Genomic DNA, 26285 nt, shown 5'->3' on the forward strand with positions numbered 1-26285 from the left:
GGCCTTTATCTGCTCGGATCAAAGTACAAACTTCCTCACGGAGCATGCTCAATAGAGCATATGCATTTACTCTGTCAAGCAGTGCTGTGAGATACAGTGTGAACAGCTTGATTTCAACGAATTCGATGAACATAACTCTCTGATTTAAACTAGTTTAAAGCCAAACAGGAGAAACACTGTGTGCAACAAGACAGTCAGAAGTCTTTGAATATAGAAATCACCATCATTTATCATAATTTTTACAGAAGTTACTGATTTTGATAATGAACTAGTGTTGTGCCGATAGACGATAGATTAAGAGATAATCAACATAAGCAGATTTTTCTGTTGATAAGACGATATTAGGCAAATTTTCCTATTAATGTAATATATTATTATAATAATAGCTATTATTTTTATTAGGCTGCTTATAATAATTCGGCTATCAAACTGCCCAGCTATTTCACTTCAGCACCGCATTTCACACACTCACAGCGCACAGGAGGATTAGAGCCTGTAGTCGCTGAAATTGTAACGCTTTGATTGGGATAACTCAGAGATAGAAAATGAGGAGTTGGTGTCCCACACATTTAATGGCTGGTACACGGCAATGCGCTCTTCTCATGAATGAGAGATTAACTCTTTCTTGGCACTACAAATAAAGTAAAGACAAAATAATAACAAGGCGGCAGAGCGAACTTATCCATAGTGGTTATCATGTAGAGCTTCTCTTAAAGACTGATCACTTAACTTATAACACTTTATCTGGTGATGACGTAGAAGGAGAACTTGAGAACCACTATGGATGCTAAGTTCACTCTGCCGCCTTGTTATTTTTTCATGCACACTGCACTATAATGTGATGCATGCAAAATACATAGTTTTGGCCATTACAAAGTCTCTATCCACAAACAGACATACATCATCTGCAGATAGAAGGTATTTCATTGCACTTTAACAAGTAATCTGAACGGCCTATATATGTGCACTATTTTATCGAGCCCTCACTAACTTTTTAAAGCCATAGTTATGTTAGAGTGCATCTCATTCATGTTTCATTGGCGGATCGTCAGTCTCATCATGAGGCGCGTGGTCAGGAGCGCTGTATTACTGATGCATGTGTTCAATTCAACTTTTCTCCAAATATATGAACTTACCCGTTTTAAATACGTTATATTTAACATGTTCGTTTATGCCCAATAATAGCGTTAAACTGTTGGACTTTAAATGAAAACTATTAGTGATTTTCACCGTTGACTGATTTTGCAGAACATTTAGACTGATAACTTCTGTGTGCAGATGGGGCAAATCTGTCACAGGACGCACAATATGACCAACTATATACGAACTAGCGGTTTTAAATACAGTATTTTTATATTTAACGTTAGTTTATCAGTATGTTTTAAAGTATATTTTTTCCATTATTGGTGATTCCATAGGCTCTCTCTCATGCACCTGCGTGGTTTAAAACACCAATTAGTTACGCTATGACCAGAACAAAGAGTCTCTCTCTTGCTCCACCCATACACGATAATATTGTGTATCGTCGATCTCACGGGCATGACGATATATCAACGAAAAATGACTATATCGCCCAACACTATAATGAACCAAATTTACCTTGGCATCCTAACTCAAGCTACTATCATATGTGCATTTCTAAGAGACAAAAAGTGATATTATTATTATTTTCAGGCAACCAAAACCTGTTACTTGATTTGAAACAATATCACTCCTTGAACAAGCAGAAAATAAGAAATGCATTTTTCTATTTAGAAAATTTATGGTCTGGTTTCTACAACTTTCACTTTGGAGCAAAGATCTGGCTTTAAACTTCAAAGAAATAAAGATTTCACATTTACCGATAACTATTCATATTTTTTTTTAAATGACCGTGATCTACGGAAATCCACGTTCATTATCAGCGTTTATTACAAAACCAGCATACAGGTTTGAAAGGACACACGTGTAAATAAAAGATGAAACAAAATTAAATAGAATTTTAGCCAATTTTTTCTTTGCAGACGTGTACTTAAATATCTCTTTCAGTGACCATTTCAAAGGTGCCGACAGACAGACTACAGAAAGTCTGCGTGAAAGAAATGTAAAAAGCTGAGTAGTGGAAATGAGCGCAGTGGTCAAAGTAGGGTGCTTAAAGCCTTTGTGCGATGCACTAGGCACCAGGTCTGCCAAAAACAAAGAGGTGTCAGAGCCCCCCAGTGGCCCTCCTCTCTTTGGTCTTTGGTTAGGTATGCTTTTCAGTCACGCACAGGCTTTGGCCCTCCCCCCTTCCTGTCCCTGCATTTCAATGTAAATAGGCTGATTGAATGGCTGCAGCTGCCCCATCAAAAGGACAGTGCTGCTAAAGGGCCCAGTCATTGAGATTCAGCTGAGCCATGCTCCCCCACACATTACAAGAAGAGCCGAACGACAGCCTGCAGGAAGTGCTCTACAATTTAGAAAATGGCCCCATGAAAACCGTGATAGTGAATGAAATTCATGGTCCTATGATATGTTTGAGAGATGGTGCAACAGGACACAAAGGTAGTGGCTGATTCTAGAGAACTCAAAATGATAGGGATGTACCGAAACGAAAATTCTTGGCCGAAGCAAAAATTTAACACTGGGCCGAACGCTAAATACCAAACACGATTTTTAAAATTTCCCCCTATATAGGCTTTTTTCTATCTTTTTTCACAATTGCATTAATTAAATTGCCAAAATGTGCTTTTTACTGTTTTGTCCTGCTTTTCAAATAAAAATCTATTACAAAACAACCATTTAAAAATATTTACTCAACTCCGAACATTTTTTTTTTTGACATTCGAGCAGACATTATACCAACAAAGGACAATTTAACTTAAAATTAACAAGTTAGTAAAATAATATTTTAGGCCATTATTGAGATTGAATCGGGCGTGTATTTTTAAAGCAAAATTCTTGCTGAGCAGAAGAGACTTTTAAAACAATAGAATAGATTACAGATACCAATTTCATCACTATGTGTGAATGTTGTAATAAACGCATTAACAGATAGGGTAATTACTATTATCATTATTATGGTCTCATTTTTTATTTTATTTTTTATTTTACAGAATGACAGTAAAATTGCAATACTATTATTTATGAATGTCGACGGAGTTGTTGCTTTTTCTCAGCTTTTATTTTCGCAGAAACCTGCAGGAAGATCCCAGTTTTTCTTTTTGTCGCTCGTATCACATTGTCACAAGTCTTTTAAAAAAAATTCACAAAAATGTTACTAAGCAACTAACGAGTAACAAATTCAGCAGAGTTTTCCTTGTGGTTTGGACTCTGAACTCTGACGCCGCGAGCTTCTGCAGCATTGTCAGATGCAAAACTACCAGCATCAACCACCTCTTCTCTTCAGAGACGTGATGCAGCACTAAACAGTCTCTCGCTGTCCATGTTTGTAATGATTTCTGTGCCTTTATCTGATAGTTTTAAATACTTCCACACTGCCGACATGTTTGCTGCATTAGCCTCTTTTTGATCACCTTAGTCATCGTTCGGTACACATTATCCTGCCGTTTCGCTCATTCTAATTTTGGTTGCTGAATATTTCGTGCATCCCTACAAAATGAAATTGAGAAAACAGTTTCTATATGAAAAAAACACCAGAAACAAAAAAGCATAGGTCTGATACAACATCTCTGCAAATGAAGACTGCTGGTAAACAGTAAGCCTGTGCTGCTCATACAGATAATGTATTAGTCAGCCCTCAGTACATCCAATCAAAACAACCGCTGTGTCCTGCTGCCCAACACCCTCCCCGACCTCACTCACATCTGCCCACACAAGTGAATCTACTGCTTCCCCTGCTATCAGCACACATTTACAGCTCATTTAGAGCTGAATTTCACTTGATCAACAAGGTAAAAACTGAAATCATCAGTAACCAAACAAGTTCCACACCTAGGGCTGTGCTATTAATCATCAACTGCTTTGTGTAGTGACAATTAGGCAACATCACGTTCATGATCACAGACAGATCGCATTCGATTTCAAACGCGATATGGCCTAGTTTGTCAGTGAACTACGGCTCTGTGTAGTGAATGCTACTCCATCTGAAAGCAGGTGATGGGGATTTACTACTCATCACGGGACCGGCTTTACTGATGAGACGCACATGAGAATCACATGCGATTAATGGCACAGCCCTTGATCCACCTCTTTCATGTACTTTACACCTTAACCCTCAAAGACTGAGACAGCCGCCCGCGGCTAAAAAAAATAACTTTAATGTTTAATAACTTTTTGTCCTTTTTTTTGTTCTTTAATGTTTAATAACTTTTGAACCACTAATTCTATCTGAATGCTTTAAAAAGTGACGTAAAGCTGAGTTATCCTATTCCTCTCATTTGTATATTCAGAGGCTCTGAAGTGTACATGATTATGTAATCACATTTTAACAACATTGATTCGTCAGAAGAAACCAATGCACTTCGTTCCTCTGAGACAAACAGAAATTATTATTCCCACCCCCATGCCCAGATTGGTTCAAACTGCCCCATATTCAACCAATAAACATAGGTTTTGGTGTTTTGAACTAATATTTAACATATTTCTTTGGAATTAAAAATGTACAAAGTGAAAGTAAAGTCTGTCATGCGTGCATGAATAAAAACATAAAATAACACATTTGCATGAGAAAACTCTCTAAAAAAACAGAAAAACTCACAACAAATCAAAAACAAGGATGAAACAGTGGTAAATGTCTGATAAAGCACTGTAATTTATTACATCTCAGAACTACACAAGATGAGCATTTTTTTAAGAAAATGACTGATCGTTTCGCTACATAAGACCCTTATTCCTCGTCTGGGATCCTGTAGAACACTTTGAAGCTGCAATTGGGACCTTCCACCCACTGAACCCCACTGAAGTCCACTAAATAGAGAAAAACCCTGGGCTGTTTTCCTAAAAAAAAAAACTAATATCTTTTCGACTGAAGAAAGGCATGAATATCCTGGATGACCTGGGGGTGAGTAATGAGGAAGTGAACTAATCCTTTAAGTGTAAAAAACAAATTGTAACACCATAATCTTATGATTTTGAAGGTGGATTGAAGTACCACTATTCTGTAACATGATATAAGATCACATTGAACATGCACTGTATTGTTAATGTAGGCATTTTTAAATAATGTTAATAATTCTAGATATCTAGATTTATAGAAAGTAGGGATGCACGATAATATCGGCACAATATCGGTATCGGCCGATAAAAGCTTAAAATGACCATTATCGGTATCGGCCGATATGAATATTTCTGCCGATGAGCCAAACCGATATTCTCCAAGTGAAATAATTGACCTGTTTTTCAGATGTGAATGTCTGTCTACATTTGTAAAATAATAAATTTATGGTAGAATCAGTACAGAAGAGATACATGGATTTCTCTTCAGTAAAATTAAAGTTTAAATATATCAGTATATATTTGTATATATATCGATATCGGTATCGGCCAAAATTATTTTGAAAATATCGGCATATCGAATATCGGCCAAAATCCAATATCGTGCATCCCTAATAGAAAGTGTTTTCACCCTCCATCACCTATGACAGTTAGGGGATGTGAGAAAAAAAAGTGTTTATATCAGTTTACAAATGTTTTTTTTTTCTTACAAAAACACATCGATTCGCTACAGGAGGGCTTTATTTCTTTCCAGCCCAAGCATCCCATGAATGAGGTGGAACTTTGATATCAGAGTATGTGAGTGGAGCGGCAACAATTTCCCCTCCACGCTTTAAGCATTTAATAATCACTCCGCTCCAGCTATGATCCGGGTTCACCATTTCCTGCTCCTTGCTCCACTGATCAGAAACACAGCTCCACGGATAAATTGTTTCACTATGGTTGAAAATAAATAAATGCATAATACTAGAAGACCAGTTTTAACATTGTTTATTGGAACACTACAATTAGCCCAAGTCCATATTAAATGACTGCTTAAATCACTTAGCTTACTTATCTGTGCAACGTCTCCCTCTGTGAGAGCTTTTGCGCTCTGTCCGCATGCAGCAGCACATAAATTTAAAGCAGAGATTTACAAACTGAACAATTTACAACATTCTTTAAGCTCCCGCACCAGTCCATTGCCATTTTAACCTTCGTATGGAATTCCCATATCTGTCAAGCTAACTAATTATGTTTAATGCGCGAGTTGGCATAATTGTGCTCTTGATGGAGCGGAAGCGGAGCGTTCTCGAAATGAGTGAAAACCTCAACTCTCCAATTTTCAAAAAATCTACTCCTAGCTCAAGGCAAAGTCACGCCTCTCCACTCCTCGCTCTGCTCCCACTCCGTTCCGCTCACATACTCTGTTTGATATGAAGTTTTCACAAAATTTTGGGGATATCTTGGTGCAGGTAAAACAGAAAAACAATACAATACAAATCCAACTGAAAATCAATGAACCTAACCTTAAATTAAACACTGTGATAAAAGCTTTAGCTGAAAATTTTATACTGTCATTTGAGTAAAAGGTAGATTTTGCTAAACATATCTTATGATGTCATTTGCAACCATAAATTTACTATAAATAAATATGACCATATATTACATGTACAGGAAAGGAAATGTTGCTGTATTATGCAGCCAATATATGATATAACAGTACCGTACTTCGACCATATGCACCAGGTTTAAGAGATAAGCCTCAGTTCGTAAGAGCTGATACTGAAAGATCAAACAAAACCACTGAGTGATGGTATACAGAGAGAAGAAATGCGGCAAAGAAGAGAGCAGGGGAGAAAGAAGTGTCTCCTTTGATGTATGAGAGTTGGGGAGAAATGTTATCAAACGCACTGCAGTGGAAGTGAAGCAGCGTCAGGCTGAGAAAACCTTCAAACCCTAAAATCAAGTGCCCCCTCCCAGGTGTTAGTGGGTGGATGCCATTCAGCATTGTCTGCGTTTGTGCATTTATGTGTTGCCATAGGGAAAGAGTGTTTCAAAGGGTTTTATATGGCATCTGGATGTCCTAGGAGTATGGAGGGGCCTATAAAACATTTACACCACAGGAGAGAAGTGAAACATGAGAGAGGAGAGCGAGCGTTCCTGTTTACAGAGACTAGCGCTATGCAATGAGGAAGGGGAAGGCCAAAGGAAACCAGCACACAATAATGTCATGTGAGTACTGACTCACACTATTATAGTACACCAATAGCATTTCCAACTCTGGGAAAATAAGATTACATCAATATTCACAGAGTAGGGCTCAAAAAACAAAAAATTTGAATGAATATTTTTGAATTCAACATTAATCGTGCTTAATGTTTTCTGTTTCCACTTCTGACTGTTTGATGCACATGCAGGTGTCAGTGCTCACTCAGTGTATGTGAAGCTTAAAGGGGTGGTCTACCGACCTTTTTCAAAGGCTTGATTATGCAAATAGGGTGTACTGTGACGTTTTCATGCTTTGTTTTATAAAAAAAACAACAAAAACATTTTCCGCATATTTTACTTTTATAATGCACCGCTTTTCCATTCTTGTAAAACGGTATGTTGACTTCCTGGACCCTCCCTCAATAATTTACAATGGGTTCAGATTGGTGAGCTGGCCCAGTGCACGTTGACTGGACATGTCACGCCTCTTCCCATAACAGGTAGTTGCATGCGCTCAAAGTGTATTGTAAACAATGGTGTCCATGTTATCTTATCAATTTGAGCACAAGTCAGAAAATATTATTGAAGAGGATCAAGTAGAACATATGCAAGCACAACTCTTACAGGAAGTTTTAGAATTGTATGGTTTTTTTTCCTTTAATTTTTATAGATATTCTGATATTTGTAAATGCTACTGCTGTTTATGTTATATTTTGATGTTCAGTTCTATCCTTACTAAAGCTTTGGTACTAAAGTTGCCTACTGTCCTTGAAGGGATTTTTTGATTACAGACTGCAGATTTACAGTGACCGCTAATACTGACTGTAACGCCCCATTAGTTTTATCTTAGTAGAACAAGCATGTTCAAATACCTGTCATCAGAACTATGAGCCCATTGTGAAGATTAGCCATGGCTTTAATACGGTGGCTAAATCAAACACAGAACCATATTTAGCGTGCATACTTTATTCTATACTACAACTCGTTCTCTTCTTCTTTTGTTGTGTTCCCAGGGGCCAAGTTTATGTAAATTTTAGTGATGAGCATTGCATCTTCACTAATCTTTGTCAGTTGTATTTGTTTGATGATTTGGACATTCAAGTGATTAGATGATTGGATGTGTATTATTATATCGAGCTACCATGTTCGCGCAGCTGCATTGTGGTGCAAACACTCATAAACAGTAGCTGTGAAGATTGCGCGCACAGAGGAACGCAGAAACTAGTCGTCATCGCTTTCCTGTGATTTATCACCAAATATAGATAAAATAACTGCTGATAGTGAGCTTTTGTCAGATCGCTTTTTCAATAGGAAAACAATAGCTCACCTTTAATAGTCAATCATATTTACAGCACAAACCTTGTCAGTGAACTATGAGGGCAGAAAAACAAAACGGAAACAAAATAATCATTTATTAATCATAATCGAGGTAAAATGTTTAATTAATCGAGGTTCTGATTTTAGGCCATAATCGTCCAGCCCTATTACATAATAACAAAATGTTCAAAAGTTAAATTGTATTCGATGACCCCTTTAGCAAAGACTTTTGCTTATGAGCCTTCCTCCAGAATAAAATGTTTGTAATTCTTCCAATTACAGACAAGAAATAACCGTCCAATCTAAGTTATGTGCTGGGGAAGCATGTCTCAAATCCATTAAGCAACAGGGCAAGCCACACGAGTTTTAAGCAGCATTGTCATGTTTTGGATCACTTGAATTATGCACTTTTCCCACAAAAGCTCACTCTGTGACCTTCACTCTTTTTCAGCTTTTTTCATAAAAAATGTTTTATTCACAGCCGTAAAATGATGTGACTGTAGGAGCTTTTCCATGCACAACCTGATTAGATTTGTAATGGAATTTACTTGCATTATCAGTCAACTATTGTTGACCTATTGGTTGACCAACATTTCAGGCAAGAGTTCAACATCATCTGAACACATACAGGGTTAAAGCATAGACTGTATAAAAACATGGACGCAGTTTCCATGTTGTCACTCGTAGGTTTCCAAAGAGCATTTTTGAAGCCTAAAGTAGGCGGAACCAACAGTCACCATCTTGGCAACATCACTCCCGGATAATTGAAAATGGGCAAAGAGGCGGGGACTGGTTGCTGAAACCACGCCCAACTAGCTCTACTGTGGTGACAGCAGCGGCAATTCACTTTCACTCAAGTGCCCATTCCCTTAATTCCCTTGAATATCGTCAGATATTTATCATGCAAGAGACAGCAGCCTATAAATGTGCTGCCTGTCATTAATGTTAATCAAAGAACAAAAAAATTATTCACAGACTGAATATATTTAATAGCTTTAATCTAATTTTATTTATGAAAAGAAAACAAGGCAATGTTTTTTAAAATGTTAATTACAGTTTCTGTACCTGAATTTTGGTTCAAATGTATTTATGCTTTTAATTGATTTGTTTGTTCCTATTTTATTACTGACTGTTTACTTGTCTTGAACTCTTTAATATTTTAAAATGTATATGAATCTAGTTGTTTTCGCTGTGGTATATTGTTTTTAAAGCATAGGAAAAATTCTTCTTGCAGTGTTCTGTAGGCTGCTGATTTTTGCTCATGTTATTCAGCTGCAATAGAAAAAGAAAGGCTTTGTAAAAAGACACTGAATAAATATTCTAAAAAGATGAATCTAAATGTTTGACTTAATTTTTTAAGGGTCACAAATGATTTGCCATGGCTTCGTCCAGTATAGACAGCTTCTAGCTGTTGTGGAGCGTTGTGGCTCTTGCGTCCAGTGTAGACATGATGTTTGTGTGTGAGCGAAGACAATTATCAATATAAATATAATTATCAGTAAACTAAACCGCGCACATAGCAAAACTGATGCTGAAACTATATCATGCAGCCCTATTTCTGGATTAAATATTATAACTCTTTTAGGTCAAACACATTTCCATTTGTGCCAGGTGCCAATCCTTTTTTAAACAATTATACACCTTGATGTATTAACATCTTCAATAAGACTAGAGCTGTGTTCTATAAATTGATGCGACAACATACGAGAATAGATATTGCTTCTGTATCAATACAAAAACCGCATTAAAAAAAAGTAAAAAAAAAACAAAAGTAGAAAAGCACAAAGTTTCCAAAATTAATGAACAGAACACAACATGTAGGCTACAACAAGGTTTACCGTGACCCAAAAGTAGTGATCGACCGATATTGGTTTTTTATAACCGATACCGATACCGATTATTTGTATGTTTATGTACCCGATAACCGATATGCAGAACCGATATTTATTTACTGTTATACTTCTGTTTCTGACAATTATTACAACACAAATGAGCTGAAAAAAACATTTTATTTATAACAATCACTCCCCCCTTGCATACAAAAAAAAAAAAACATTATATTTATACACAAATAATTAGAGGGGTCTGAGTCCAAAAAATGTAAGCGCACTGTTACTAAGTGTCTTTGTTTTAAAATAAAAGCTTTGATGAGGTAAAAAAATAAAAACAGGTAAAAAAATAAAGCACTAAAATGATTCTAACATATTGGTGGGGGCGGGAGGGCTATTTAGGAGTGCATAGCTATTTACTCCCAGTTAAGCAGAACTAGGTTTTAGTGTAGAAAACAGAGTCTTTCAGCATTCTGCCCTGTAAGCCTGCTTCCTTCAAAAATGTCATGCAGTGGCCGTGCTTGAGGCTTCCTGATCATCAACCCAGTCAGGTGCTGAGCAATATGAACGAACTTTTTTTCCCGAGACTATATAAAGTTAAACAGCACTTGTCAGTTGGCATTTTATGATCTAGATTCAATCTAACGTTAGATCATGAAATGCCAACTGACAAGTGCTGTTTGACTATAATTTAATCAACCGCGATCGCGCATGGAGATAATAAATAATTAATTTCCACAAAGCGGTATATGTAGCCTATATTTGTATTAGCGAAATAATTGTTATGTTGTAAATGATAATATAATCTAGGGTGTTTAAACAAGATAATCTTGTCAAAAGTTTCATTCAGTGGCATTGCTTGAGGCTTCCTGATCATCAACCCAGGTGCTGAGCAATATGAACGAACTTTTTTTCCCGAGACTATATAAAGTTAAACAGCACTTGTCAGTTGTCATTTTATGATCTAGATTCAATCTAACGTTAGATCATGAAATGCCAACTGACAAAGTGCTGTTTGACTATAATTTAATCAACCGCGATCGCGCATGGAGATAATAAATAATTAATTTCCACAAAGCGGTAGGCTATATTTATATGTGTATTAGCGAAATAATTGTTATGTAGTAAATGATAATATAATCTAGGGTGTTTAAACAAGATAATCTTGTCAAAAGTTTCATTCAGTCGCCGTGCTTAAGCCTCCATATCATCCGTCAGTTGCTAAGCAATATGAACAAACTTTCTCTTCTAGACTAATGGTGAGCAAATACAACAGATAGAGAATTAAATTCAACGCTTTTATTTTCAACATGCACTCATTCTTGTCTGTTTTATTTAATTCATGTAAAGATACGTCTTTATTGGGGCAGGGCATGATGAATTACACTACGTGACTCAATGAGTTCGTCTCAATTGTTTAGAAACAAGCTGCATAAATTAACTATATCAGGAATTTATGTCTCAGATCTCGTTTGTGCATGTCTGTTATGTTAAATAAAGTTGATTAATTAAAGCAAACCAAGTAGAACATATATTTACCTGTGCACTGAGTTGTTGGTGACTGATCTCCTCAGACACCCGGGCTGCAATGGCGGAAATCTCAAAACGGCCACAAGATGGCGCCGTAAATCGGCGAATCCGATATTACAAAACCGATACCCGATTATGGAAAAATGCTTAAATATCGGGAAAAATATCGGTAAACCGATACATCGGTCGATCACTACCCAAAAGCACATATAACTGAAGCTGCCATAGATGTAGTTCTGCCCAGTATTATAATGTACTTTCCCAACGTGGCAACCATGCACAAATGCTCTCTCCACTGCGGGAAAAACACTGATGTTTACAACAAGCATGTTGAAGTTTAGGAATCTCCAGTGCAACGTTCTGCTCAAAGAAAAGCATACTGCAGCAATTCTGTATCCATTCGCGAGGCTTCTTGTGCTTTTTGCTGCTACTAAATCTGCCATCTCACTGATGAACTAAAATAAATCCAAACATCTACAACTGTCTAAGATTTTGCTCTTGAATAAATGCATTGCAGCCTCTGGTCCGCATAAAAAATACTTTGACTTCACATAGTATATCTTTTTCCGGCTTTAATGGGAAAACATAAGCTGGGATTGTTGAAAATAGTAGTTGTCTCTCTATTTTTCAGGTTTTGAGAGAAGGTTTTCACTTTCAAAATTGTAGAGATGCATTTTTAGAATTTACTTCAGTAAGTACACCACAATTTCTGGGATTAGAAGATTCAAGAAATAAACCAAGCAGAATATTGTACCAAGTGGGAATGTTCCCAATCTTCAGAAGAAACCTACACCTACATGTAAGGTTATTGAAAACATCCATATCTGAACTCTGCGAGTTAGCTTTACAATAACCTGCTAAGGAAAATATTAGGTCAGTAATGATGGAGTCCACAATACGTATTACCACCTCATTATAATAATGTATAATGTATTGCAACTTGGTTATTGATACCAGGCCTAAATAAGATAGAGAAATATCCTAACAAATAACTAAAATACTTTACAAAATAAATAACAGGAATGTGGCTTATAATATTTTTTTTTTTCCCAAGCCTGGCAATGGCTCTGAGAATCGCCATTCCACAATAGTCCCTGGCGTGGAAACCCTTAAAACCTCCAAGTATTAGCAGAACATCATGGAGTCACTGTCTCAGCTGCCTCCAAACTATTAGACACCCACAAACCAGCTGGCCTGGAAGCATGTGCTATACGTTTACAAAAGACTTCTAATCAGTTCAGTAATAGATCTTTGTTAACAAACTGTAATCAAAGAACTGATTATGTTTGCAAAAAGTAAGAGTGAAAAAAAGCCCGGCAACGAGGAACGCTGGGTCAAAAAAAAGTCCCCGCAGACCAAAATATGTCATAATTCTCATGGTGACCAAGCAAAGCATGGTTGTGTTACAACCCACAGAAATGCTTTTACAACATTTATGCTGACATTTATAACAGCAATGTCATACCTTAAATAACATTTAATCCCCAAACACAGGAGTTCAGCTGGACAGAATTAGCTCTCAAAATGCTACACTGAGTGAGACAAAGCAAATAATTAAGAGTATGACCGCCATTATCAAAGAAAGGAAATGCTTTCTGAAGCTCCCAGTAACAGCATTCCAGACCCCACGCCCCAACCAAAAGTCCATTTCCTCTCTCAGACAAACAATGAGCAGGACTCTCGAAAATAAATACAAGAATTGAGTAGACAAACAGGCCTGACAACCTGAGACTAACACCTACGGATCATACTTTAGCTAAATCCTGATTAGTGCTCTTAAACCACCTTCTGGTAAACAGTCTGCAAGTGCCATAAGTCAACTGAGTTTTCTTACGGGGTAAAACAGGAAAGAGTATTTTGCAACGCTGCTGCGTAAAAGTTGTGCTCAGAAGAAATAAACAAAAGTGAGGAAGGGAGGGATGTAGGGAGAGAGAGAGAGTGTGTGCTAACGCCCCAACACCGCCGCAGTGTTCTTCCACTGCACCAACACCAGCTCCTTTTACTTCATCACAAACTTTCATAGATCCTGTCTCTATCCTTCAGAACACCCTTTAAACAAGTATTGCAAGGACCTGCTTCAATGCAGCTCCTTGATGAAGCAAACAATCACACTGCATCATGTCTAAACAAGCACGTAGACAGGTCACATCCACATGCAGCCTTTCACAAAATGTGTTTTCAGAGCCGCTGCTCACACCACAAGAGAAACAGTGAAGTTTGGGACTTTCTGTTGTTCCAAATCAAAAGCAAGAAACATTTAATAAACACAGAATGGTTAGCCACATTAAGAATACAGATTTGCATTGAGGACCACTGTAATTGGTTAAATAGAATGATTGTAGCACTGGATCAGCCTCAATTGAACTAGAGTAAACTCTTTAAGCTATTATACTATGAAACAGAGTTTTTTTCCCACCAGAAAGAAACCCCCCGTTAATCATTAGAAATTAAAACCAAAACTGATTTCATGTCGTCATCATAACATGACCAATCTCATAAAAACACTGAGAACTGAGTGTGTTGCAGTGATCTAGTATTTATAGTCTGAATGGGGCGCTTCTACCCCAAAGCAATTTATTATTATAGATCTTATTCTGTATTTCTGTAATCTCTGCAGCTTCTTCAGCACATAAAACCAACGTGGAAACAACAATATTTCCTCCCATATGTGCCCTTGAAACATATATTAACATGCATGCCAGTTTGGCTGATTTCTGCAGGGTATCTGAGCCCGTCTGATCATATCCGATTCCCAGAGAGAGAACGACAACATAACGAAGATTATTTTCATTTCTCCAACTTCACACGCTCAGCTTCAGTTACTGCAGACCTTCATTATTATAGATCTATACAAACCCGTATGAATAAATAAAGGTGCAAAATGCATATATTTTGAGCAATACGCCAACACTTCCTCGATTTCGGGGTGGGGGAAGGAAACAAGCCCCCCTTAGCAACGGGGCTAAAGCCATAAGTGGGCTAACCATTAAAGTCGATGCATTAGAAAACGTACAGACGTTTTCCCGATACAAAATAGCTTTTAAAGGAGTAAAGGGACATTCCAAATTGCTTACCTTATTCAAAACGTAAGCTACATCTACAAAATTATACTTGGTATTCCCTCCCGATGCTTGTTTTTCCCATTTGAGGCCTTCTGCTTCAGCGAGCTCCTATGCGGGAACATCCGAGGCGCGCGACGCTCATTTCAGTCCGCGCTCGCGCCAGCGTGCTAAGCTAATCACTGATTACCTCCTCCAAAAATGCGATGATTAAAATCTCTCAGGGCTCCGATAAACTGGTAAGAGAAGGGGTTATAAACTCTCCATCCGCCCCTTTAAAAGTCCACGGGTCTCAGTAACGTTAAGTTCGCTGATTTTTCTTGATTTAAGGTGTAAAATAAAATTCCGCTTTAAGTTAATCCTCTGCGTCCGACTCCTTCCGAACAGTCTCGATCGGCCTTTGACTCGCGCTGACGAAGAGCGGACGCGAGGCGTTGATACGCGCACTGTGATAGGCTGACGCGTATGGGCGGTCACTGTTTGTTCCCAGTTGCAACGGTGAAACTGGCACCATTGTGGCTCTTGTATGAGACGCGTCCACGTTGTTTTCTTTGACGTACTCGAGCCGTAATGGCGGACACAGTGGTGTGTTTTTGCGAACTCCATTTGGGTCAGAGGAAAATGGAGAGCTTGCTTGGGTATATGCATGTAGTAAAGTTGTTTGCTTTTTTTTAGGTAATGAGTGAACAGTGCTGTCTGAATTATTTGTCCTTATTCCGTTTTGATTGAGACTGATCTGAACCAGCCGTTTATTGCTATCTACAACGTACTTTATAAGTATTATAAACGGTTTGTCGGTGACGGATTGCGAGATCATCAGCCACAGCACGATTTGGTTTCTTTGACTGTTGTCTGGTAAATGTATATTAGACGTGTTGGTTTTGTTTTAATTTCGATTTGACGTCACAAGCCTCAGGACTGTGACGCCGATGTCTTGCGATCAGAATAACGCAATGGCCCCCTCTATTGAAAATAGCCTAAACTAGCTGTCTGGGATATATCCTCTTTTATTCTCGACCGTCTTGTTATTATTATACTCAAGAGTTCTGCCCTTACTTCGTATCTGAACCATACACTGTATAAAAACAGATCCAAACATAAAATATCACACAAGCCTATACCTGCAAGTGCAAATAAGAAAGCCAGACGTGTAAAATCTTAATTTGACAAAAAGCTTACTAGTGCGACATGACTATCAATTATTTATCTTTATGATTACTGGTTTATTTTGCCTATATTTCTGCACCATAACTAGATTGTATTTATTTTTCCACTATAACTTCATTTTAAATATCAGATTACAGTCGTTGTCTTTGGGCATCCCCAACTAGAACTGTTTGTAGTTTTTTGGTTTCATAAATGTGAAAGTAGAACTACATTTACCATCAGCCCCTACTCGGCCTGTTTCCGTTCTGATTGGTTGATTCCGAAGGTGAAAGTTGAACAGACATGTTTTTCAAGCCCGCACGGTAATTAAAGTTCATTAAAGTCATTAAAGTTCACGGCTTTAGTAGTCAGCACAGATTTATAATGGCCTTGTAGTTGTATAATGTAAGACCGTTGTGTATTAAGCATTTTATTTGTTCTGTATATTTGTGATACATTCGACCAGTCGTTTTACAGCAGCTATATTTGGCTGTGTTGGATAAGACCTGCAGAATCACAATGACAGATGCGCGAAAGCACCTCTCAGGGAGGTCACATTAAAGACTGCCATATGTGTTGGTTTAGTATGTTTTTTATTCAAACGACGCGATAAACCATCATTTACCATGGCAGCGTTTCTTTTACAACGCGGAGGCAAATGTTACGACAAACGGCTTTGGTCGCTATCGTCTCGTTTCAGCTGTTTTCAAACCTGCATAAAACTCCCGCAGAGCAATGCGTCTTCCTACTTGCCTTTAGTGATTCCAAACAAACGAGGCCTAAAACCAGGACACATTCAGGTGGGTTATTTAAACGTCGACCAAGTGTTCTGTAAATGCTAACAATGCTAATGTGCTACGAATTTATGCGATCCTATGGACAGTGACGTTAAGTATATGTGAGACAGCTTGCACAATATGTCCAGTGCTGATATAAGTTATACGGTTCATATAGAACATACAGTTTTAATTTAATGTAGAACAGATTTTTTTTATTTTTTATATGTAATCAAATTAGTGCATTACCTTTGAATGGTCAAGTATGTTGGTATATTTATTTATTTATATTTATTTTTTTCTTGTGAAAACCAAACAGATGGATCATAATAATGACATGTAATCTCTATGGTTATGCATGATCCATGACCATGATGTTACTTGGGTGATTAACCAAGTTGCCATTGTTTCACAGAACATTTTGACAAAGCCTTTAATCCCGAGGCTTATTGGGCTTGAATTCCATTGTCGCCACAAATTGGTCACAAATCCTGTGAAACTTTGGAAACTATTAGGTAAGTATTGCATTTATTAAGTAATGAAGGTTAATTAATTAATTAATTTATTTATTTTTGGATGGTTGGACAGAGCTTCAATGCAGAACTTCTGATTTTTTAATCCTAATGCTTTTTCTGAATTATGTTGCAAGACGTAATGTAAATATGTTTTCACTCTATCAGGCACTACTCACTATTTCAGCACATCCAACAGAAGACATGAAAAGAAAGAAGGTGGAAAAGGGAAGACCCCAGAAGAGGATGAAGGTATTTTCAGAATTTTTGAAACCGTAGTTTACAATCTACTTTCTAAATGCATCTTATTAATAGTTTATTTGTATATTTTTTTATTTTAAAATATCATATGCAGGACTTCTCCGATCATTTAGCCTGCTGAAACCCACTCTAAAAAGCTTGTTTCCATCTGCCTCTGTATTTGAGTGCGGCGTCCAAATCTCTAAATCCACTCAACAACTGGTAGAACCAAGTTGTAAACAAGTTTTTTGTCTTTTCAATTATTTGTTACACTGGAATGTGCCTCACAATACAGAGCAAAACATCTGTAGCTACTTCAGCTTTCTCATGATTTTTTGTCTTTATATGGGCATTTTCTTTAAAAATGTAAAAAAAAAAAAAAAAAAAAGTTGTTTTTGAATTCTTGCATTTAATTAATAAATAAAACTAGAATAATATGGGACTGAAGTGTTTTGAGATAATGTTTAAAATATCGGAACATGGTCTAATTTGTTTAAATAATAATGTTTTTTTTTTTTTTTTAAATATAAAACTACAACTGTCAGTAAGTCCCTTTCTTAATGAGAGTTATTGAATCATTTATTATTTAAAAGATTTGTTTCAAACAGCTGATTAATTCAGAAGTGACCATCTTTATGAATGCATCATTGAATCCTTCTCTGTCAATTCAATCAACAAAATTTAACCAGTGTGTGGCTATTTGTTTTTAATTGTTACAAATTCTTCAGTTGGTTATTATGAATGGATAACAGTGCAATTAAATTACAAATTGAGCTAGATGTTTGTTAATGTCATTGACGATTACAGTTTTATTGTAGACAATGAATATCACGTTCCTACACTGTCCTGCTTATTACATGACTACATGTGATTTGAGTTTAAAAAAAAAAAACATTTTAGAGACCATGAAGTTAAATGATAGACATGGAATTGACTCATCTATGTAGGACATCAAGCTGAATGGGACAACAGTCAATAAATGCAATTTGTTGACCCATCAGACAGAAGTAATTCAAAGATATACTTTCATACCAGATTATTCACGCTTACTTTATTTCATTGTTTACTTCCTAGAAGAGAAAAAGAGACGAGAGCAGGAGGACCAGATGTATAGGGAACGACTGCGCACACTCTTTATTATCGCTGTCATCATGAGCTTGCTCAACTCCATCAACACCAGTGGGGGGAACATATCCTGGAACGATTTCGTAAATGAAATGTTGGCCAAAGGGGAGGTGTCACGAGTACAGGTGGTTCCAGAGAGTGACATTGTGGAGATCTACCTCCACCCTGGCGCAGTCATCTTCGGCAGACCTGTACGTCATTTCATGCACAAGTCCCATATTTGATTTTAAAATAATTGTTATCAGTATGTTGCTATTAATTCCAGTTTGACTTATTTCCTGTTGTAGAGACTTGCCCTGATGTACCGAATGCAGGTGGCCAATATCGACAAGTTTGAGGAGAAGCTTAGAGCAGCGGAGGAAGAGCTGAATATAGATAACAGAGACAGGATACCAGTGACCTACAAGCGCACAGGCTTCTTCGGGAAGTGAGTAACTTAGACCTTCCACAGAGCATGCAATCCTGGCAAGCTGAAACAAAGATTCAAATCGACTGTTGGCATAACAAAGTATCACTAGATCAATTTCATGTCCTTCACAGTGCTCTTTATGCACTCGGTATGGCCGCCATTGGGGTTGCAATTCTCTGGTACATCTTCCGACTGGCAGGAATGGGTGGGAGAGATGGCGGCTTTAGCGCTTTTGTAAGTCAAGATTCCGTAATTTACATTCGTTGTAGAATTGTACAATTCAAACATTTTCTGATGTCATATAATCTGCCTGCTCCACCAGAATCAGTTAAAAATGGCTAAATTCACTATTGTTGATGGGAAATCTGGGAAAGGTGTGAGCTTTAAAGATGTTGCGGGAATGCACGAGGCCAAGATGGAAGTCAAAGAGTTCGTGGACTATCTAAAGGTAAGGGCACCTGAAAGTTAGACCCAAAACTTTATTTCCATTTATGTTGCAGTGAACTCTTCTAGTTATTCATGCTCAGTTTTACTTGGTGCTGCATTACTGAGAGCAATTCATAATGCTGTGAGAAGGTTGCATTCTCAGCAAAAGGCGACCCTATAACAGGCATTAGCATAAACTACAGTTGTGCGATCTTGATAGTTTTTGGGATTTTGGGAAGAACAATAATTAGGCATTGTTTTGTTGTTTAATGCTGGTGATTTAACTGGTTTAGGCCTGTTGTGAACGGCTGAATCTCTCAAAACTTTCATATTCTGTGTGGTAGTTAGAAACTTTTCATGTCCCCTTAAACTGATATCCAGAGGCACTTTTACCTTTTATAAGGGCACTTTCTTCCTATTCTTGTTAGATGTATGCATCAGGTCAAATTCTTCCATTTGAATCAATAACTTGTTAGTTTGAATAGAATAGTGCAAGACTATCCACTTTATTTTTCGTTAGCAAATTTAATGTGTCTGGCTTCCAGTTTCATCTGATTCCAGCTCATTTAAACTGTACAAAACAGCTTGTTTCGCTGCCTGACATTTCAAACAGGTGTGTCTTACCTTATTATTAATTTATTATCCTAATTATGAATGCATTTTTTCTAATTGTTTTTAGTGCAAACAATTGTAGCCTTTACCGCACTTTATTTTCTTCAATATTTCCCTACAGCAGCTAATGAACCGGAAGTCTAGCACATTCAGAGAAAATGGCTTACTTCCGCATTGAATAATAAAGTGGATAGACTACCAACAGAAGTGGCACAGAATCTGCACCTAAATCTTTAAGTTTTATATATATATATATATATTATACATTTTTGTATTTACACTGCAATTCCATAAATAATGCTATGAGATTATGAGTTGCTAAAAATGATATAGTTCTTGTTGGAAGCACTAATTATTATTATAATAGTATAATAATAATAGTAATCTTTAATAAGTGTCAACCTTCTTTCAGGTCCGTTTTGCCTTTCAGGTCAGCTGCCGTCATGGCAGAACTGTCAATATGCTTATATCTAGCTACCTCAGTAATAACACATCTAGTTTTTGTGTATACATTTGTAGATGACTCTAGCGCCCCCTTGAGTACTTGGGTTTCTACTGCCACAGTTATCCAGGAATGCACGTTACATAGAGTTCTTTGCATATAATCCGTTTTCTTTTTGAAGAATCCAGATCGATACCTTCAGCTTGGGGCCAAGGTACCTAAGGGCTCTCTGCTCCTGGGGCCCCCTGGCTGTGGGAAGACTCTGCTGGCTAAGGCCGTGGCAACAGAAGCCCAGGTGCCCTTCCTTGCTATGGCAGGTTCAGAGTTTGTGGAGGTGATCGGAGGTAATTCAGTGCATTAAACTCTGTGTATTTATTTAATCATGCTATTGCAACATCATCTTGTTTACATCTGAATGATCTTTCCTTACCCAGGCCTTGGTGCCGCAAGAGTGCGAAGTCTTTTCAAAGAGGCTCGTGCTCGAGCACCGTGCATCGTCTACATCGATGAGATTGATGCTGTGGGGAAGAAACGGTCCACAAACATGTCTGGTTTCTCAAACACAGAGGAAGAGCAGACCCTTAACCAGCTGCTTGTGGAGATGGATGGTAATAATTCGAGACATGCGAGACTAGTCAACTAAATTGAAGCCCTTTACATGGGAAATGCTATATTAAAGTATTTATTTATTCACATATGTTTTGCTTTAAATGTAAGCCAAATAATGTGTTTAATTAAAGTCATGTTAGTAATTTTACAACGTACATTCATTCAAAATAAAACTAAATCATTCTTGCTTGAGTTCATTTATATGTCCTGGATGCATAAGTGTTTGCTATGGTAACAGCAAAACCTTGATTCATCTGACCCTAACTTTTATTGGATTTTTTATGTAATAGACTATTGAGTTGGTGCTGCACTGCATATTTATTCAGTTGATTTGAGTTAGTGTCTGTATTGGCTAACATGATCAGCATGTGGCCTTCTGAGATTTTCCTTCTCTCTTTTCAAGGAATGGGTACCACAGATCATGTGATTGTCCTGGCCTCCACTAACCGAGCAGACATTCTGGACAATGCACTTATGAGACCAGGCAGACTTGATAGGCACATATTTATAGACCTGCCAACTCTTCAGGTAATGACTGTTCAAAATGCTTTTTTTAGGGACATATAGCAGTTATATGCCGCCTTATTCTGTTGTTAAGTTCTTGATTTTGATTTCAGATCTTCCAGTGTAAATAACATTTACATAATCACTTCTCTGCATTCCTTCTGGAGACTTTCAGTCTAGTAATGGTGAATTGGGCAGTTTTTCGAAGCAAATTCTAATAATTATCCTGAGATAAACACAGACACACACTACATTTTTGAAAATTTGTCATGTTACCCAGCAAGGCTTAATTTATTTGCATGTTAAATGTTCTCACAGTTTAATGTTCTCACAGTTTAAACAACAGTTAAATGATTAAAAATAAAACAAGAAGACATGTATTATGTTACAAAAATGTCTAATAAATATTGTTCCCTTAACTTTCTAATCATCAAAGAATCTTGAAAAAAAATCTTGTTTTCAACATTAGTAATAAAACCAGCATACTAGAAGGATTCCTGAAGGATGGTGTGATTGTGTTCTAGGAGAGAAAGGAAATCTATGAGCAGCACCTGAAGATCCTGAAGCTCACTCAGCCGGCAGACTTCTACTCTCTGCGTCTGGCAGAGCTGACACCAGGCTTCAGTGGTGAGGGTTGTTTTGACTGTGACTCTGTTATCTCCTAACACCATGTCCTGCCACAATTGCCCTTTGTGCATTGTTCATATTTCCAGGGGCTGACATCGCCAACATCTGCAATGAAGCCGCCCTTCATGCTGCCAGAGAGGGCTACAAGTCTATTGACACCTTTAACTTTGAATACGCTGTGGAGAGAGTCATCGCTGGTATTCAGCTCCTAGATTCAGTTGAGCTAAAAATAGAGTACTCTGATATTGCATTACAGATTTCTACACAATCGGCTCTTTTGTGTGTGATTTGTAGGGAGTGTGAAGAAGAGTAAAATCTTATCTAAAGAAGAGCAGAGGGTGGTGGCTTTTCATGAGTCTGGTCATGCTTTAGTGGGATGGCTGCTAGAACACACCGAAGCGGTCATGAAGGTAAACAGACCTCTTTTATAGGTCTTGAGCTATGTGAATTTCGTGCTATATCCTTAAGTCTTAAAAAAACATGTTAGGGTCAAATCAAGCTTTTGGTTGTTAAAAATATTGGCATTTACATTTTTATGTGAACTAGCTGTAGGCCTGTTCATGTAGAGTGATAAAGGAATCCAGCGAAAACTGTGAACCTGTTATAATGCCAGATCACAGATTTGACTGGAGTTAAGATTACTGGAATAGGTTTTACAAGAAAATACTATTTCAGACTGTCAAAATGTAATTCAGTGTGGTGCTTGCTGTTTACTAGCAATTTCTGAGTGAAACATGTTTCAAAGTAAGCCCCATCACTTTGTGATTAATATTAACAATGTATTAATATAGCTGAATCCACTGAGATGTTGTGTTTGTTTTTTAACGGTGGACTTGTTCTCCAGGTTTCAATTGCTCCCAGAACAAATGCTGCTTTGGGCTTTGCTCAGATCCTGCCGAAGGATCAGTATTTATTTACTAAAGAGCAGCTGTTTGAGAGGATGTGTATGGCTTTGGGTGGACGAGCCTCTGAAGCCATCACTTTCAATAAGGTCACCACAGGTATGACATGTACACACTGATACACATCTAATATGATAACACACACCCCTTTATGAATACATATTAGAGAAACAAAACTAGCAGAAAGAATAGTAATGGCATGAAACAGTGTGATAACAGAATAGAGTGTTTATTTAAAGATTGTTATATTATGTTCTGTACGGAGGAGGCATATGAGTGAGAGAGAAATATTTAAATGTAGCTTTCAGGCGCCCCCTGGAGGACCAGTGCACATTGACTAGTAGGAAATGGTTATCTGCATGGAGCAATTGTGTACCGCTGCAGACCTGACCTCAGAAATACTTATAGGTAGTATTAGACACCAGATAACTTCGAAACTTGTTGTAGGGGCTCAGGATGACCTGAGGAAGGTGACCCGCGTGGCTTACTCCATGGTGAAGCAGTATGGCATGGTTGCCAGTGTGGGCCAGGTGTCCTTCCCTGACTCCAACGATCAGGGAGGTATTGGACGCAGACCATTCAGCCAAGGTCTCCAACAGCAGATGGATCATGTGGGTGAAAGAACATCCTCACCTTTTTATTGTTCTTCTGGTGTGGTGTGAGTGGTGTGATGTTATCAATTGTGTGTTGAATATGTTTGTGGTTATTTATTTGTGATCTTTTCTCTCATGTTCAGGAAGCTAAGTTGCTAATAGCAAAGGCCTACAGGCACACAGAGAAATTGCTTTTGGACAACAGAGACAAACTTATTTTGGTAAGATCTAAAACGAATCATGAAAGGAAATCATGAAAAGAAAAAAGTTAAGAAATTTCTAAAGGTCAGTTCGAAGACATTCATAAAAATGTTCCTAATTGTAGTTCTTGAAGAGAGTCTCAGACTCAGGAAGTTCTCAAATATTTTCTTAAGAATAAAATGGCAGACTTTGGGTTACCCACTTGTATGGTGGATTTTGCTGAAGACTCGCTGATCAGCTGATGAAAAACACTTTAAAGCCCATCTTTTTGTCACACAGATAATCATAAGCATGCATGAAGAGAGTTCAGAATTTTAGTTTTTTTTTTCTTTTTTCCGCTCTATTTTTAAATGGAAATGTTTAACAAAAATCAGAAAATTAAATTTTTTTTCTTAAGAAAGATTTCAAAATTTGGCAGATTCAGTAATTTCTCATTTTCTCTTATTTTATACTCCTAATACACTCACTTTTTTTGTTACATACACATGTACATATAAGATCTTAAGCATACAAAGCTATTTTGGACCTCTCAGTAAATATGTATTACAGAATATAAGATCATATTCAGTTTGATTTGAATTTAGAAGTTTCTGTTCTCGCATGTAAAGTTACATTGATGAAAAAAAGCCAAAATGAGCATTTCCTTTTTGTGGAATTGGGAGCCAAAGTAGAATTTAACATAAATAATTTAGATAGGCTTAAAATGGTCAAATTAAATATTTTCTGTTGTTGTTTTTATTTCAGTAGGCTTTCGGCAAGCTAGGCAGAAAATCCTCAGACCATGCCTTTTTTATTACTTTTTTCGACTTGCATTTGTTTTTGTTTGCTGTGTCCTCAGCTGGCTAATACCCTTCTGGAGAGGGAAGTGGTCAACTACGATGACATTGAGGCTTTGCTGGGACCTCCTCCGTTTGGACCCAAAAAGATGATTGCCCCTCAAAGCTGGGTGGAGGCTGAAAGAGACAAGCAGGACACCGGTGAAGATGAGCCACGGAGACCCCAGAGACCAAAAGATAAAGATAAAGATGATGACATCAACCTGAGTCCAGCGTGAGCTCCACAACACACAACAGCGCAGTCATATTCAAATGTCTGAACAGCCTTTAACGGGCACGCATGGAAGTTCAAGAGCGAATCGACTGCCTTTGAGGATCAGTCTGATTTTCAAAATTGTGCTTTTAAGGGGAAAAAATGCTGTTCTTGCCCTTGATGTTGCAGCTCTGCTCTGCTCTGATTGACTGAAAAATAATGGCAACATATGTGCTTGGTTTAGGCTGATCATTGACCAGTAACTATATTTGAAATGTCTTTACGACAAACAACAACAACTTGCAAGCATCAATCAAGCATTCAAGGGTAAAATTTAAAGTGTTTCTTATTATTATTTTTTTTAAATAAGGTAGCTCTCTCTTAAAGAGTAGTAGATGCCTCCTTTGAGAAGTTCATGAATGCTTTTTGAGCTTCTTTCCGAACCTTACAGATCAGCTCTTAATTGCCTAAGAAACCGGTTCATTAGACCAGATAAGCATTGCCAGTGCTATGTCTGAAGTCATCTTGTGATGTCAGTGGATATTCTGCACCATATGCAATAAATTGTGAAAAAATGTTTAATTTCAGAGAGTTTTTGTTGTACCAATTACATTTTAGTTAATATTATTGGTTTTATTTTACCATTGATCATAAATGTTTTGGGCAGATGTGTTTTTTGTTTTTATGAAAAATACTCTTTACAGAAAATACAGACATATTCATAACTAAAAGAAAAGATAACAACATTTCATGTTTTATTATGAAATATTAAAAACAAAACTATGTAGTTCAAAATTGGGAAACACAGAAACTACCAAAATTATTACAATAGGAATTATGTAAAAAGGAAAAACTTGCTCTTGAGGGGAACAAAAAATGTATACATTTAAGGCATCATTCATTTGGCAAACTGTTAATATGCTGCACATGAAAATAATCTTTAAATGTCTGTTTTACTTGCTAAAGTTAAAATTAGTATTACGAGCACAATTCTAACACAAGATACTAATGATGTATAAAATAGAATAACAACAATTGATCTAAAGATTAAAATAAAAAAAAAACATTTTATCAGTAAATCTGTCTCAAAAATAGATATTGAAAAATTGATGTATACCTAAGAATATATCATTTGGGAGCTGCTGTTTTCCGTACAACTAAAGGTTTCCATTGGTGGAAAGCATGAGGGATATTTACAAACCATTGAGTAACAAATTTTCTTCTTTCCTCTTTATTGACTACCATACATTTATTTTATTTTTTTAATCACATAAAATTGTATATTTCTCAGTT

At 37.1% G+C, this 26285-nt stretch overlaps 2 protein-coding genes across 2 annotated transcripts in view; one reads left to right on the forward strand and one right to left on the reverse strand.

Moving 5' to 3' along the window:
- Positions 1-15282, reverse strand: part of ankrd11 (ankyrin repeat domain 11) — a 134772-nt gene extending 119490 nt beyond the window's left edge. Inside the window, exon 1 of the mRNA XM_052561301.1 lies at positions 14855-15282. The gene's annotated coding sequence lies outside the window, so the exon portion shown is untranslated. The remainder of the gene's footprint in view (positions 1-14854) is intronic.
- Positions 15283-16263: 981 nt separating this feature from the next.
- On the forward strand, positions 16264-25569 carry spg7 (SPG7 matrix AAA peptidase subunit, paraplegin). The gene is made up of 17 exons (XM_052561304.1): positions 16264-16785; positions 17177-17276; positions 17442-17525; positions 18588-18829; positions 18926-19065; positions 19179-19281; positions 19370-19495; positions 20709-20871; positions 20962-21135; positions 21540-21664; positions 22165-22267; positions 22354-22464; positions 22562-22677; positions 23112-23268; positions 23617-23780; positions 23906-23983; positions 24802-25569. The coding sequence occupies exons 1-17, from the start codon at positions 16612-16614 to the stop codon at positions 25015-25017; spliced, it is 2376 nt and encodes a 791-aa protein (XP_052417264.1). The 5' UTR covers positions 16264-16611; the 3' UTR covers positions 25018-25569.
- The last annotated feature ends 716 nt before the right edge of the window (positions 25570-26285 follow it).

This window comes from Carassius gibelio, chromosome B7 (assembly GCF_023724105.1).
Source record: "Carassius gibelio isolate Cgi1373 ecotype wild population from Czech Republic chromosome B7, carGib1.2-hapl.c, whole genome shotgun sequence".
NCBI classification, from domain to species: domain Eukaryota; kingdom Metazoa; phylum Chordata; class Actinopteri; order Cypriniformes; family Cyprinidae; genus Carassius; species Carassius gibelio.